At 48.1% G+C, this 16,541-nt stretch overlaps 1 protein-coding gene across 1 annotated transcript in view; it reads right to left on the bottom strand.

The window, feature by feature from the left end:
• Positions 1-16,541, bottom strand: part of tmtc2b (transmembrane O-mannosyltransferase targeting cadherins 2b) — a 71,326-nt gene that overhangs the window by 31,502 nt on the left and 23,283 nt on the right. The window contains exon 2 of the mRNA XM_047034815.1: positions 7,304-7,913. Within this exon, the coding sequence (XP_046890771.1) occupies positions 7,304-7,913 (610 nt within the window). The remainder of the gene's footprint in view (positions 1-7,303; positions 7,914-16,541) is intronic.

Below are 16,541 nucleotides of genomic sequence, written 5' to 3'. Positions count from 1 at the left end.
GGGTTGTGGAGACAGAGAATGGCTCGGTGTCTGATGATGAGAACTCAACCAGATTCGGAGTAAGGAATATCAAATGACAAAGACCTGCATGGTGGTTGAGAAGAGTCAACCCTCTGCATGGAGACCCCCTCAGCACAACGGGAGGTCAGGCATCCTGAATACATGAAGGCTTTCCGTGGCAGAATAGAGTTGTGGTCTTGAAAACAGACTGAAGCACCATGCAGAAGGACAAATATGGTTAGAGCTTCCACGATGGCAAAGGGATAAACAATAGGGAGTCAGATGGCCGAGTGATTAGGGAATCGGGCAAGTAATCTGAAGGTTGCCAGTTCGATTCCCGGCCATGCCAAATGACGTTGTGTCCTTGGGCAAGGCACTTCGTCCTACTTGCCTCGGGGGGAATGTACCTGTACTTACTGTTAGTCGCTCTGGATAAGAGCGTCTGCTAAATGACTAAATGTACAAATTGAGAGAGAGAAAAGATGAGGAAAAAGAGTGAGGAGTAAAGAGTTGCTTAGTACGGTAGATTAATCGGCTAAGAATAATATTGAGAGCAAACTCTTCAATCCAAATAAATAATATGAGCAAGGTCTGTGTTTACTGTATCAATAATAAGAGATCATACCCGCCCTGTGTCATGAAGGGTAATTGTGTGAGAGGTAAACATTGTGTTGCTTATAAAGCAAACCTTTGATCAGCCTGAGAGAGAAGCATTTGAATCAAAGATGGTCCTAATTCTGCTGAAGAGGTGGGATGCTGTCTTTGTTACTGGGGGAAGATTTTCCACAATTTGTATTAGTGTTTACAAGCAGACTATCCACTGTGGCTTGGCTACACCGCTGTGATAATCATTCCAGCGTGTCACGATGGAGAATATGATAAATGAGTCTGGGCCAAAGACGATTTATCCCAAATTGCCAGCTGAATGTTTGGGGACAAGAACTGCAACTCAGCAACAAACAAAATAGTGTCTGTGTGAAAAGAACAGAGTGAGAGAAAAGGAGAGAGAGAAAGAGAGAGTGAGAAGGGGAGAGACAGAGAGAGGGAGTGAGAGTGAGAGAGAAAGGGAGAGACAGAGAGAGGGAGTGAGAGTGAGAGAGAAGGGGGAGAGAGACAGACAGAGACAGAGTGAGAGAGAAGGGGGAGAGAGAGAGAGACAGAGAGAGAGAGAGAGAGAGAGAGAGAGAGAGAGAGAGAGAGAGAGAGAGAGAGAGAGAGAGAGAGAGAGGGAGAGAGACAGACAGACAGACAGACAGACAGACAGACAGACAGACAGATGGAGCGCAGATGTGGAAGATCACTCCATCTTTCACGTCTGTATGGAGCTCAACTTTACACGCCTAATGACAGAGTTTGAGTATTCCATAGCTGTCAACCAGACCAAGATCCCAGTTATTCATTATTGTGCTGTCGTCTGGGAGGGACACTGAGCATGAGCATTGTGACACTGACGGATATGACTAGGTTGAAGCTGGGGCTGGTGAAGGGGTATGGAGTGGGACTGAGGCTGGGTTTGGGGTGTAAAGGCTGGGATCACAGACTGGGAACCCAGAAGGCCTTCCATGGCATGGGCCCCATAGACATAGGAAATCATCCCAGGAATCACAGAATATGTATTCTTTTACCTCATGCTGTCACATCTGAGTGAAGTGTCACCCACTCCATAGGATAAGTCATACCTAGAAGTATTTTAGATGCCAATGGAAGTTCTAGCTGTAAATAACGATGTACAGTACAGAGAGAGAGAGAGAGAGAGAGAGAGAGGTGCTGTACTGTGTGGACATGCAGTATCCTAAAATAGACCAACTGCTTCATGGTTCACGGAGAAAAAAAAACACTGCTTCTGACCCTGGGATGTCAAGTTAAATATCTTGCTCTCCCTCTGTCTCTCTGTCTCTCTCTGTCTCTCTCTGTCTCTCTCTGTCTCTCTCTGTCTCTCTCTGTCTCTCTCTCTACCCCCCCTCTCTCTCTCTCTCTCTCTCTCTCTCTCTCTCTCACAAATACACACACACAAACTGATACAAAGAGACAGAGAGAGCCCTCACAATAAGTGCATCCATCCTAGCAGCTCGTTTTGGCTGGTTCATTTTACACTCAGATGTGAAAAAGGACAAAGGGACACAACGGAGATTGTGATAAAGTAATTGAATCAAGACGGAATACGCATTTCATAATGAATCGAAAGATTAATTGCTTTCGGTTCCAAACAGTGATTTTCTATAATACAAGCCGTTACGCAAAAAAACCCATTAACCTAAGGGCATTTTCTATCCTTTGAAAGACGACATATTGACATGTTATTTTGCAACCATCAAAATACACAAGGAACTGGCCTTCACACAGCCTGAATACGCAGACAGTCTGCTAATATCCCAGTCATTGTGAAACAGCAGGTCTGTATTTAGTTTAGACAGATGTGTCCCTTTCTGTGTTCTCTCTCTCTCTCTCTCTCTCTCTCTCTCTCTCTCTCTCTCTCTCTCTCTCTCTCTGTGTCTCTCCCTCCCCCACGGGGAGGGTCAGGGTCAGGAGTGTTTGGTTGTCACGGACACCATGTGTGTCAGGTCGTCTTATCTGTGACGAGTGTAAGCTGGCCAAGAGCTGCCAAAGCCCAGTCGCTTCCCATCATGTTCAGGAGGGTCTTCGAGCCTCGCCACCCATCCTGTAGCCAAGCAGGCCCGGGCAGAACAGGAGGCATCCTGGGAACTCGCACTGACCTCAACATTGTTTGGCACGGCGCTCTATGGCACTCCTCCACATCCGAACGGGTGATGCGAGGGCGTCCGGCAGGTGTCTCAGGGTAGGTGAGTGGGGGTAGGCTGGTGGGGGGGGGGGGGGGGGGGGGCGGGGGTCAGGTTGGAGGAACGTGTGGGTGGAGGAAGACGGGCTGCGTCCACCAGGCCCACTCCATCACACGCTGACAACGGCCATTAGAGCATGGAGGAGCCATCTGTGAAGCTGCGGCTACACTGGGGAAGGCTCTGTTTCACAACGACATATTACACTGCAAGGGCATGCATCTTTTACTGTGCACACAAACACACACACACAGCGCATGTTTTTCGGCCTCCATGCCTGTGTGTACGCCACGCTCCCACCTGTGCTCTGCCTCCTTGTCTTTGATGGATCCCCGTGGCCTCACCAGCTCCAGGCACACCTGACTGCCTGGCTGGCCTCGACTGGTCACGCTCCACCCCCCCCCCCCCCTCCGCCCCCCCACGGCCACATGGGGAGCAGAGACACCGTGTCCTTGCAGGGTAACAACAGGGGCGGAGCACTACATGTGACAGGTGTGAAATGATGTGTTTATGGAGAATAGGAAAAACATGACAGATATTCTGGTGTCGTACTCTGGAGTCGTGTTGGTCTGGGTTAGGAGAGTTCAACGTGGATGAATGAGCTCTAACAGACAGCTTCCACACTGCCCCTGACCTTTGATGGAGAGCACTGTATGAGGAATGAAGATGATGTTACTGTGACAGATCTCGCTGCCACACAGTGACGATCTAGCCAGCCGTCTCTCAGGCAGGTGTCCTTGTGGCACTTTAGGACATTTCTGTTTCCTGTGACAGGGGAGGGGGAATACCATCACCATAGACTAAGCCCTTTTTTTAACAGCCAAAAATGGAGGGCACCATGTTTGTGAGTGAGTATTGTCTTGTCTTGAGTCCTTTTCTTCAAGACAAGGCTCACCCAGGAACAGTAGATCACACAAGGCTGTGAAGAACATGACTGAACACAGTGCCTTATTCAGGCTATTACAAAGGAGCTGCTCTGTTTGTCAGTTTTTGATGGTTCAACTGGGAAAGTTACACTATGTGGGAGCAATTTTCGGAAGTTGAAAGTACAGAAAAAAAACTCCTTTTAAACAAAATCAGGGCCATTCATCAAAAGAAAAACAATTCTAATTTCAGTGTCACATAAAATGTTTCCCCAAAGTATGTTTACACAAAAATCATGGGGTAAACAATATTGTGTCCGTTTTTTTGTCTTACCAACTCACTCGAATTACAGAACTATGTCACACAGTTGTCGAAACATTTACTTTAATAGCTACCCAACAAAGAAATGTGTTGTGGAAAAACAGCCCAGATGCCAAGTCCTGAGGAGAAGTTTTACTGCACCGCATTAATGAATCAACATTGTGAGATCATATTGAATAGCACAACTCAAATGCCAAACTAGGTGTACTAATTGTATCTAGCTTCAGTATCTGTTATTGAAAATGAGCCTGTTAACCAGTTCCACACAGAAAATTAGCTCATAAAGACGATTTTTTTCCACATAAAGATAGCTCAGTTACATGACACATTTAGCTGCTGCCAACACGTCTTATACTGGGATACTAGTAAAGTATTTGGTAGGAGCTTGCATGCTTTTATAAAACACAACAATTATATTCAAAGGCCATACACTGTTGTAAAAGAGGAGCTTGAACAAACAAATCTGACAGCGGACAGACTTTTTAGTAGCCTACAGTACAAGTCTTAGCTGCATGATTTCACAGGAGTCCTCATTGTAGCTAGTCTTAGTAGTTTCGTACCTTCAGAGTTGCTACATAGCTCCATAAAGCTGTTAGATTTCCCCTGTGTAAACCACGGACACGTTCCCATCCACACAGACACCTCAATGGAGTGTGAAAGGAAATAAGCCTGTGCAAATGTTTGTGGCAGGATAACAGGTTGTTAGCCATCACCCCCCCCTCCCCCTCCACTCCCCCAAATCAGCTGATTAGACAGACAGAAACCATGCATGGTTGCAGAATGTCAACCGAAAACAGCTCTTTAAAGTTCCGTGACGGCGAAATGGCTGACTTTCATTGGCTGTAGGAGATGCAGGGTGGGTTCTTTTTCCCTTCCAGAGGGTCGGTGAGCGGCAGGAGGAAGCCCTCCAAGAGTTCTCTCAGGTCTCTCAATAAAACCTCCCCTGAGCTCTGGGACCCGAGGCTGCCAGGAGCTGCAAACCCTACATGTGCTCCTTCGCTTACTGTACAGAACACTCCGTCCGTCTCGCTTTCCTCTTCCCCTCCATGGTTCTCTCTCTCACTCCCTCTTTCTCTCTCCCCACAGCGTTTGTCTCTTTCTCTTCGTTTTCTGCTCGACTATAACAAAAAGACGAATGCACAACGTCGGCGTATTCCACGGCAAAGAAACAGAGGCGTCATTTTAACAACGCTACACAACGTTATAGTGGTGAGCATGTGCATTTGTCACCTGCTCTCGTCTCAAACTGATACTTCAGCAGATTTAAAATGCTTTCTTGCGAGAGAAAATGCTTTCTTGCGTGTGTCTTCAATTAGAATGAATGACGTTTTCTAATATGCACCACTCACTTAGTTAGCATACCTAAACCGGAATTCACAGTGCGCTGTGAAATGCGAGAGTGCTCAGTCATCAGAGACAGCAGGCAGAAAAAGTCCATCACCGCACCAAATAAGATGAGTGGCATCACTGGTTCTGAAGGCCTCAGTTCATCACCCCTGGCCTGGAGAAAAACACAGTTGTTTTCTGCTGTGTCGATATCCAAACTGACATTTTAAAACAAACGAATCGCTGACCTAAAATCCATTCTCCAGCGTACAGGCTAGCGCTTACCCAGCCTCACTCCCATTTCGCCCTGAGGAAAACCACCTCTTGATCATTATCGGTCGTGACGAGTGGTTTACGCATACCAGACTGATGCTAACTGGGGTGGTGCTGCCAGCTCCTAAAGCATGCCACTGACAAATCATGCCTCAGCTGGGCTCCAAATCAATCACATCTAAATGGAAACTGGTGACGTGTCGTGAATCTGGTGCACACATAATGTGCCAGGGCGTGAGATGAGCCCGGGCCCCGGTCCATGCCAGCCTTGTGTAAGCTGCCTCTCTCCATCCCTAGGGAGGGCCTCTACTGGCAGGGTGGACCTATTACTGTGGTCCATTACTAGCAAACACAGAGTCAGTCAGCTATAGGCTATCCTCTCCTTGAGCAATCTTAACCATCTCCCCTCATCACCCTGTCTCCACATGCCCCTCTCCACCCTCCCCCTCTCACTGTGTCTCTCTGTGTCTCTGTGTCTCTCACTGTCTCTCTCACTTTCTTTCACTGTCTCTCTCTGTCTCTCTCTGTTTCTCTCTCTCTCTGTCTATCTCTGTCTCTCTCTGTATCTCTCACTGTCTCTCACTGATTCTGTCTGTCTCTCTCTGTTTCTGTCTGTCTCTCTCTCTGTCTCTCTCTCTGTCTCTCTGTCTGTCTCTCTGTCTGTCTCTCTCTGTTTCTCACTGTCTCTCACTGTCTCTCACCGTCTCTCTCTCTATGTCTCTGCAGCACTCCTCCGCACCCCGGTCTTTCTAGAAGACACGTTGTGTCCTCAGCCTGTGTATGTCAGGGTGTTCCAGTGCCATTGGCCCCACTGGACTCCCTCCCGCTACATTTGTGCAGATGTCTGCTTCGATCTGGCCTGACGGGCACAGAGCAGGGGAGGTCACGTGACCAGAGAACAGACGCTAAGCACTTCTGACAGGGCGCAGTTGAGAAAAAATAAAATTCTTGATGGCTGGTGTGCTTCAACAGAACACCAGAACCAGGGAGCCTTTGTGAGAGATCTGGCTTTTCAGTTTCATTTAACACACAAGCGCACACACGTAGATGCTGATCAATTCCAAGGCTAATGTTTTGCGTGTAAACACAAAACTCCTTGAACATTTGCTTTCATCGTAGAATCATTCGTCTCAATAACATTCACTTTACCATGGTGGAAAGACGCGTCATTAGCAAATCATTATCAAACTAGCCTGGATGTAATTACTCGCTTATTAGTTAAGTGGTTCTTAATTGGGCTTAAAGACACTGTTAACGCAAGATGAAACACTCATACATTCAAGACGACAGTCAGATAGGACCACTGGAAGTCTCACTCCACTAACATGGCTCCTTGACACCCTCCACTCCATGTTAAATGCACAGCAAAACCAGGACCAGAGGAAGACCATAGCTTCACACTGCCTATGGCTGTGTGTGTGCGTTGTGTATACAAGAGTATGGGCCCGTTGACTCAAATAAACAAACACGAGACGTGCGTCCTCTTTCGTTTTCCCGGCTTGTGTATTTAGCCAGCATAGCGGGGGGGAAACAACGGCTCAATCCGAATCACACAGCTGTACATACATTGGAGAAATGTTTTCCAAATCACATCCGAACGAAAGGCAAACACACAACGTGAATATCCCCTTTCTGTTTGGGCCCTACCACTGGGGGCAGCCGGTGTAGGGGAAACAGGAAATGGGATCCGTGCATAACAACCGCGGCGTGGACCAACTGTTTACCTTGTGGTGGAGGAGCGCGACGACCTGGCGCAGCTTGAGCCTGTGGAAGACGCAGACGTCGTAGAGGGCGGCCACGGCCAGCACCGTCACCCCCTGCTCCTTCCACAGCATGCTGCAGGCAGCACAGCCCAGGCAGCCCAGGAGCCAGACCCCCCCCGGTCTGCCCAAGGACAGCCCCTCCACGCTACTCCCAACGTGGCTCCCGCTTCGCCGGCAGCAGTGACGCACGTAGCACAGCAGGGACAGCAGGAAGAAGAGGGCGGCTCCAATGTCTGCCCGGCCCACGATCCCGGCCACGGCCTCTGTGTGGATGGGGTGGGAGGCGAACAGGAGCCCGGCCAGCAGGCTCCACGGGCCCTCCCCCAGGAGCAGGCAGGCCAGCCGGGTGAAGAGCGCCGTCACGGCCCCGTGCAGACCCACGTTGACCAGGTGGTATCCCCAGGGCTCCAGCCCCCCAAGGGCATGGTTGAGGCGGAAGGAGAGGGTGCAGAGCGGGCGGTAGGACTTGTGGCTGCCGCTGTGGGTGAGCAGGGTGCCCCAGAAGTCGTCGTAGAAGATGTTGATCCACGGGGTGTCGGGGAGAAGGTCCTGGTTGGTTTTGATTGCGCGGCTGCGGGGAGACGGAGAGAACAGGAGGGAGAGGGATTAGATTAGGTTAGAGGGATCTGTCATTTGTTTATTGAACCTTTTTTCATTCTGTCATGTCTCTAACAAAACTCCTGGTTCTCCTTATTAGAGGGGAAGGACACAAAATCTTGAGGCGATAAACGAGCTGTTCAAGAGCATACGATGCCAACGTTGGAGCGTAATGTTTTTGGATTTTTTTATGAAGTATGATGCAGCTTTAATAGGGACATCCCGTCCCTAGAGTGGGCATAAACACTGACGGCAGTGAAGCCTGAGACTCACAGAGTCGGGGGAAATGAACACAGCCACAGTTAGTTCACACTGACGGCTGTGGACACACCACACCCTTGTCCCAACACAAATAGTCACAAAGAGAGATAGGGAGGGGGGTTGCCATATAAGCTGCATGGGGACTGAGGGACCAGACCTGTCAATCACGCGTTTGTTTGCAGCTGAGAGCGGGTTATCTCCAAAGCAGACACACCACAATGGGTTGAGAAAGAAGCAGAGCGAGGTATGGGGGGTGATTAACATGTCTGCATTTGGGGGATTTAAGAGCACTAGGGTCCACAGACAGAATAGGCAGTGTTGATCAGATGTGAGGGACCTCTCTAAGGACCAGGCTGAGGATCCGAGGGGGCCCCCCTGCCCTGCCCCGCCCTGCGTCAGCCTTCGGCAGGGAGAGGAGGACCAACGGAACAGGGACCAGGGTCTGGGGAAAGAAGACCTGCTCCAATTCATCCCAACAGGGGTAGGTCATCCAGGAGTTCCTCACTACTTGTCTGCCCTGGTAGAAAAACAGGCCTCGACTCCCTTTGTCTGGAGAGTGGAGACGACAGCCATGGAGACGACAGCCATGGTGACGCATCTCCTTGGAGAGCAACGTGTGAGCTCAAGTACGGGCGTGTAATTAACCATGCCTGATGCATGGGACACAGGACACGTGTGATAACACACCAGGATGTAATCAGCCCCCATGGTGGCCACATTAGCACAAGCAATTAGACACAGAGAGGGAGGAGAGGGGGGGGGGGGGGGGGGGGAGGGGGGAGGAGAGGGGGGAGGAGAGAAGCAAACAGACAACCGTACAAACACAATAACAAAAGGCAGACAAAGAAAGCTCTCGATGGGAAGATAAATAAAGAGAAAGAAATAGAGAGCAATAGAAAGAGAGAGAGAGAAATAGAGAGAAAAGTGTAAAGGAGCAATCTATAATATTCAATTTTAGGCTATTTCAGCTAATATGTTTCTACATACACTACCGTCACCAATACATCACAAACATCTGATCCTGGGCCACTAGCAGCAAGCCTATTGGTCTCGTCGAAGAACAATTATGGGATGGCTTATTCTCTGTCTGAGAGGCTCGAATAAATGCAACTTTGTCCTTAGTACATGTAGCATATGGGAAGGCAGAGATAGATTTGCGAAGGACATGCCGTCCTGTTGGACGTGGCTAGATGTCCTGGAGTAGCAGCTCTGGTTTCTCTGAGTTCTCAGCCAGCAGGGCGGTGCTGGGCTGCAGTATGCCAGCGGTCTTTAGGGCCCAGGGCTGCAGGCCTACTGCTGGGTTGGGTGACTCAGATATGCCAGTTTATTTTCTCTGGCCCATTTGTCAAGTGAAATCTTCACTCTACCGCAAAATGCTCACATAAGAAGCATTAGGGTTCAATTACATCTTTGAACCATTTTGGAGACAAGTGGGTTTTTTTTTTTGTTGCCCATTGCGTTGGGGCCAAAGAGGACAGATACAGTGTATATTGCATCTCAACCACTGCGCCTCTGGAGCCGAGACAGAGGTGGAGACCCAAGCCAGCCTGTCAAACCACGACAAGCACCGCGGCTTCCCGAGTCACGCAGCAGAAGGCTCACCTCTCAGATAGTCAGCTCACGACAAGCAGGCAACACTCCGAGATCTGTGCTTACCAGTCAGTCACTCACGGGAGGAGATGGAGGGATGTAGAAAGCAGGGAGGGAGCAAGAAATCCTAAACCCACATTGCCACAGCTGCTACTGAGTCCCTGTACTGGATTTTTGAAGTCAGGCTAACACATTGATTATAGCATAGCGTGTCTTTTTTTGGACAGTTAGGCTTCCAGTGCATGGTCATTCATCCCAGGGCATGGTCATTCATGCGCGATGGTCCTTCTTAAGTCTTATGATGGAGGATGGACATCATACCAGGCAGGTTCAGCCGTGCTGAGAAGCCTGCTGGAGCGAACAGGAAGATTGGGTTTCTCCCTGTGGCTAGGAAGCAGGCGGCAGCCAAGACAGGCAGGACCTCTCAGCGCACTGCAAACCTTTTCCAGCCGGGAGCACATTCCTGCTCCGACCGCACGCCTGCCTGTCGAGTCCCAGAGGATCGCCTGGATCATGTGATCACTCCCAGAATCCCTATTCCCCTCGTACGATCACTTCTCTACCACCATCCTCCACCAGATATCCAACCCAACCTCCTTTCCCATGCCCCTCCCCCCTAATCTCAAGCCCCTCAACTTGTCATTGTACCCCAACCCCCCCCCAACTGTCCTTTGACCCTCCACAAAATGGCAATCAGTATCCTCTTCTCCAGCCAACCTCCCTTCACCCAGCCAAGCCCTTGAAAGGTTTTCATTCTTCAAGTCACTAGCCTTGTCTTCACTTGGAAGGTTCTTTGCAAATGTGTCGCATGTTGTTCTAACCCTGGATTATATTGCATCAAAACTCAAATGTGAGTTGTTAGGCTAATGTAAAAGATTAGTGAAACATTCGGAAAGAAACTGTAGATCTTACAGATGCCAGACAGCTAGCAGAGGGGTGTGTAATTCAGTGCTTACAATAGATAAACCTACACATTGCTGTGGTAGACGCAGAAACTATATCACTCTGGAGTTAAAAGCAGTCTGTAAACCTCAATGTTTTTAGACAAGTGCTGCATGACTTCATCCAAACAAATATGTGTGACCCCACCGTCGAGAAAAACAAACCTCGTAATGTGTGTCTGGTGTTCATATCATAGCATGACTAACCATACTCACCGACTCCAGGTCTTTTCAAAGAGGTTCAGTTTCCGTACAACTCATCAACCAAGGGACTGCAATATACTGTACTGCCTGTAGCTATTGGAGATCTTACACCTAACTCTCACCAGCGAAACAATAAGGAGCTATAACAACGTTGTCCACGACAGTACAAATCTGTGTTTTTGCATAGTTTCAAGAGGAAAGGTTGATGTAGCAGGAAATAGTATTGTCCTAAAAGAAATGGCATTGATGTAGAAAAGCTTTCTTGTATACAGTTCTGATCTTGCTAGTGGTAGCGGTGTGCTAGTCCCTTGCACTGCTCCCGGGGGAGCCGGTGTGATGAATACATGAGCAGGGTTTGGTGAAGAACACAATTCCTCTAACTGTGGGATGCCACGTTAAAAGATCATCTCAGATTGAAGATTGATTGGCTTTTCCATCGCGTCTGTGGAAATGGGAGAGGTCAGCAGACAGCCAGAGGCCGCAGACAGCAGAGGAGATATTAGATTGGAAAGAAGTGCTGGATTAATCCAGCTATGCATTTAAAATGAGGGGATGGATCTGAAAGAAATTGTGAAAAAATCCCTTTTGTAAGTGAAAAAGGGAGAAAGAGGGAAAAGACTCACGTATTGCCTTCATATCATCCAGCACATTATATTTTATTTTAATTCGAAAAGGTATTTCACAAGCATAGAAAGCCTTTTGCACAGAAAGAAAGACTGAACAGGCAATGTGGTCTTCCACAAAACAATCTACAATAGTTGTAATTTATTCCAGCATGTGAACAGAGGGAAATGGAACAACGCTGGCATGAGAGAAGATGGATCTGGACAGAGCCAAGTATGTGTCATCACGCTGTTTCAGTATCTGAAAGAAAGCAGCCATATTCCCAGAAGGCCCACAGAGCCCCCTGGGCCTTGCACCCAGCAGTACCACCAGCTCCACCCAGCAGTACCACCAGCTCCACCCAGCAGTACCACCAGTTCCACCCAGCAGTACCACCAGCTCCATTGTCTAGGGTTTCTTCCCATGGGCATTCTAGCAGATCAATAACCCCATGCCCAGGGTTGCAAATGAGGGGAGGAGGGATTTGGGGGGAAAAATACATTATGTACTTTTGTAATTGGGGAAAAATCCAGAGAACTTTCATGGCAGAGATACAATGGAAATTTACTGGACCTTCCCTCGTTTTGAATTCCTTTGCATATCTCTATGGTAGACATCAATGTGCCAATAGGAAATGGCTCACCCACATAATGAAGACACAATGAAAAAATGAAACAAAAAATTATAATTTGCCCGTTTAGCCAATTTTAAATACCAGGAGAATATTTTGAAGTTACTCAAACTGGCCTGCATAGTATGCCTTGTAAAGGGGAAATGTCATCCTAAAGACAGTGTTTGATTATTCCATTAGAGATCCAATATAAATGGGTTGTGGGTGAATCGGCCAAATCATGAAATAACAGCATTATATCTCATTCCAACGAAATCAGGAAAAAACACAAGCTTCCTTTCCAAAACAAACTAATTGTGTTCTTATGAGCAAGTCTGGCCAACATTTAACTAAATCTACTCCCCAGAGGTACTCAACACGTTCATCAACAAGCTTTTTTACTTGTTCTATAACTTACATCGATGTTTGATTGTGTGAAGGAGAAAGTAAATTTCTAGTCAATTCAATGAATTAAATGGTCAGCCATTGACAAATCACAGAAAACATTTTCCAATACAGAAAGTGGTGGGTGAAATAGGTACAAAGGAACAAAGACTAAGTCACATTTTAATGTCCAATTCATAGACTCAGGACTCCCAAGAAACCATCATCAGGTTTACAGCTCTCAAACCAGTTTTCTAGAAAACACAACATTAAATGCCCAGAGAATTAGTATTGTTTTGTATTGACAGGGATGTTATGTCATCATGGCTGTTGGAATGAACAAGGGGTCTAACTTTTTCAGAGAGGGACCTCTTTCCTGCGTCCCACCAAAGTCCAGGTATCCTACCATCATCATTTCTCCGCAGTGCCAGTTTCCAGGGCACACACGTGAAGCAGCGTGGAGGTCAGAGGTCAGAGGCCCTAGCCAGGTGTGAGGGCCTCCTACAGGAGCAGGGTGAGGGACGTACAGCAGCCTGGGTGATAAACAGCCTGATTATTACATCTCATCAATCTGTCAGCATGCACCAGGCTGCTGCCGCTGGACTGGGACAGCATGGTACCATGAACCCCCTTTCCATTTCAATGTCTCGCTCCATATCGTCCCTCTCGGAGCGGCTCCTGACCTGATCAGTGTAGTGAGCAGGTGGAGAAGAGGAGGGATGGTCGTTCCCTGAGGGCATCGAAAATGGATGCCCTTTGCCTGGTATGCTCATTAGCACACATACGCATGCACTCGCGCACACGCACGCACGCACGCACACACACACACACTGTAGACCATGGGGGTATTCCATAAAGCAGGTTATGCAACATAACCGAGTAAGTTAACCCACCATCTGATTTACAATGTTGCAGCAACCTACTGGCAATGTTGCTACAACTCTGGGTATCAGCTAGGGAGTTAACTTACCCGGGTATGTCACATAACCTGCTTTCTGGAATACCCCCCCATGTCAGGTTGGTGGCGATACATTGGCCCTGCTTTTTAGATCGTGATCAAGAACACTCCAATACACAAAACGATTTAACTTAGTTTAACAAAGAGGCCAATTGTTCAACTCAATCTATTTAGTGACAGAATTTACCGACTGCAGAGCACTTAAGACTCTTAATACAGGGAGATTCAGACAAATACGCTTTATCAGATAACTCTTATCCTTTACTTATCAGTTAAACTATGTTGGCTTACTCTGGCAAGTGTTCCAAGGTCTTTCTCCCTGCTCCCTCCCCCAGGTTGACCCATGCCTAATGCTGCACCAGACAAGCAGAGGTCTCACTGGGGGGCCTCCCAGCAGCAGCCCTCCTCTCCACAGGGGGGGCTTTGTCACGCTGAGACCTTTCTGGACGCGCTGTAATAAATTTGTCTTGACTTTTGTTCCCCTTGTGTTTAGGAAGTTCCTCTCTCTCCCTCTCCCGTGGACAGGAATAATATGAGAGCTCTCTCTCTCTCCCTCTCCCCTCTCTCTCTCTCTCTCTCTCTCTCTCTCTCTCTCTCTCTTCCTCTCTCTCTCTCTTCCTCTCTCTCTCTCCCTCTCTCTTTCTCTCTCTTCCTTCCCCTCTCTTTTCCTCTTTCTCTCTCCCTCCCTCTCTCTCTTTCTCTCTCCCTCTCTCTCTCTCTCTCCCTCTCCGTGTGTCCACTGGTTTCGTGCAAGCACCATCCTGTCCCTTCCGCAGGTCTGTTTCATCACTTGGGCTGAGGGGTTGATGACCCAGAGGATGACTCCGGGGATGGATAGATGGGCCGCTCTTTCACCAGACGGGAAGAGAGCTGCAGGCTAGACCCCTATCAGAGCCACGCTGGGCCAGCCCCAGCAGCCCGTGTCACCAGGCAGGCACACACGTTACCAGGCCCGGGCTGGGCCTTGCCTCTGCCTACCCCACCCGACGTCAGGGAGGCTTTATGGGCCACAGCAAATACTCAGGCTGGGCCCGGCCATGGCACGCCACTACTGACCCTCCGCCCCACTGATGTTTTATGGCCGGAGCGTGAGTGCGGGGAGATAGAGGGAGAGAGAGCCAGAATGCCAGCCGAGCAGAGAGGAGAAGACAGGTTTAGCACTCTGACCTCCTCGGGAACCGCCTCACACATGAATCAGTGCCTTTTCCTACAGGCCTGCTGTCCTCTTACTCAACGGGTCCAGCAACCCACAACATGATTCGGTTACGGTTGTCGGGAACGCAACTGATTTCAATTCAACCATCTTGAAAGCCATTACAGAAAAACCCACTCTCGCCATTGCATGTCATTATTCACGATAAACATTCGCCTTCTTTAATGGAATCCTTTTCGTAAACAGAGCACCGTGTCTCCGTGCCATGTTTTTTTTCCCCGTAACCCAAGGAGACCACAGAATTGAGTGGTGGCATATGGGAGGACCCATCCGCATGTGGACATATTCATTATGTAAATGAAAAGGTGGGAGGGGGGGGGGGTGGGGGGGATTTCCAATGGTCTCTTTGTGATCTCATTAGATTCTATCACAGCAGGCCTGTGTTCACAGGCCTCCCACCCACCCATCCATACTCTCTGCTCCTCTACCATGAGTGCTGCAGGCCTTAATTGAAGGCACATGTGCAAGGAGATCTCCCCCACAGACAGCCATGAGAGGGATGGCAAGGCTCTCCGTACGACAGAGGAGAGCCTGGGCCAGCGTAGCCTCGCCTGCGATGCAGGCGGAGCGGATCTCTCCGGTACTGTATCCCTCCAGTGTTACCCCAGTTACTCCAGCATGTACCTAGGACCCCATCCAGCCTTAGCTGCTGCTGCTGCTGTTGCGTGAGACTGCAGAGTTTGGTAATCCTATAAACATGTCTAAGAGGAACCCAAATAGCCACTTAAGTGTTTTTAATGCTTTGTCTTCCACATGGTGTCAATTTGCATTTTTGTGAAGGAGCTCATTTACGCATTTCAGACTTTATAGCCACCAAATCACACAGACCGCATGGCCTTCCTCATTCACTCCCCTGTTTAACTGTTGTTTGATTTCACTATTTACTTTTCCATTTATAAGCAGTGAATCCTTCCATCTAGAAATTACAACAAATAAACAACACTGGGGTCAGACAATGAATGGCGTGACAGGCTATGTTAAAGTACCTAACTTCAGAACGTATTTTAGTATGAGCAGCAAAACTGTAGTCTAAAGGAATGAATGTGGAACTTCTGAAGCAACAACATCCCTCACACATGGCAAATTAACCCTCAACCAGACAGATTAAAACCCTTTTATCAATCAAGCAAACAGAAAAGGTTATGGCTGCAGTGCAGCTTGAGGGCCCATTCAAAGGATGCCCAAAGGACATATATTCATTCTGACTCAAACCTGCTCTCTTCCCTGTGTCTAAATGACCTTACAAGGATACTGTAGGGTTGGATTTTCACTTTCTAAACCATTTTATGTCAATAGTCAATTCTGGGCAATTCTACCCAGTTCTTTTTTCCTTGGCTCAATCGATTCACAAGCCAAGATGTACTGCAACAGCAAGCATAATCCTGTTAAATAAGCCATTTCTGCCTTACGTGCAATAGCCTCTCTACGTTTGTTGGGCCATAAAAGATCACATTCTGTTAGGAAGGTAATGTAGATTACATTACAGAGAGACTAGATTGAATGTGAACAGAGAGAGCTTAAAGCTTAAATACTGTTTGGGTGACATCATTAGCATTGAGCTAGCCTGGAAAATACTATGCTCGAATCAATAGCCTGAGATCGATGTGTTTTATCTGAGGGATAGGCCTCACCATGGACAGGATTCCCACAGCTGAGAATCTCATCCTGTGATGGAGGAATCAGCAAAAATCAGCAAAAACAGATTCACGGCTTTTAACGGCTCGACTACCTACAATCAGTTGTGGATCTGCTAGGGGATTTGTTAACTGCAAAGGATAGTCCCGGAGCTCAGGAATCAAAGGATATATTTTTTTTTTCTTAATCCAGATATTTTATGT

The sequence above is a fragment of the Hypomesus transpacificus genome, chromosome 14 (assembly GCF_021917145.1).
Source record: "Hypomesus transpacificus isolate Combined female chromosome 14, fHypTra1, whole genome shotgun sequence".
Taxonomy (NCBI): Eukaryota; Metazoa; Chordata; class Actinopteri; order Osmeriformes; family Osmeridae; genus Hypomesus; species Hypomesus transpacificus.
This window is presented reverse-complemented; position numbering and strand designations above follow the sequence as displayed.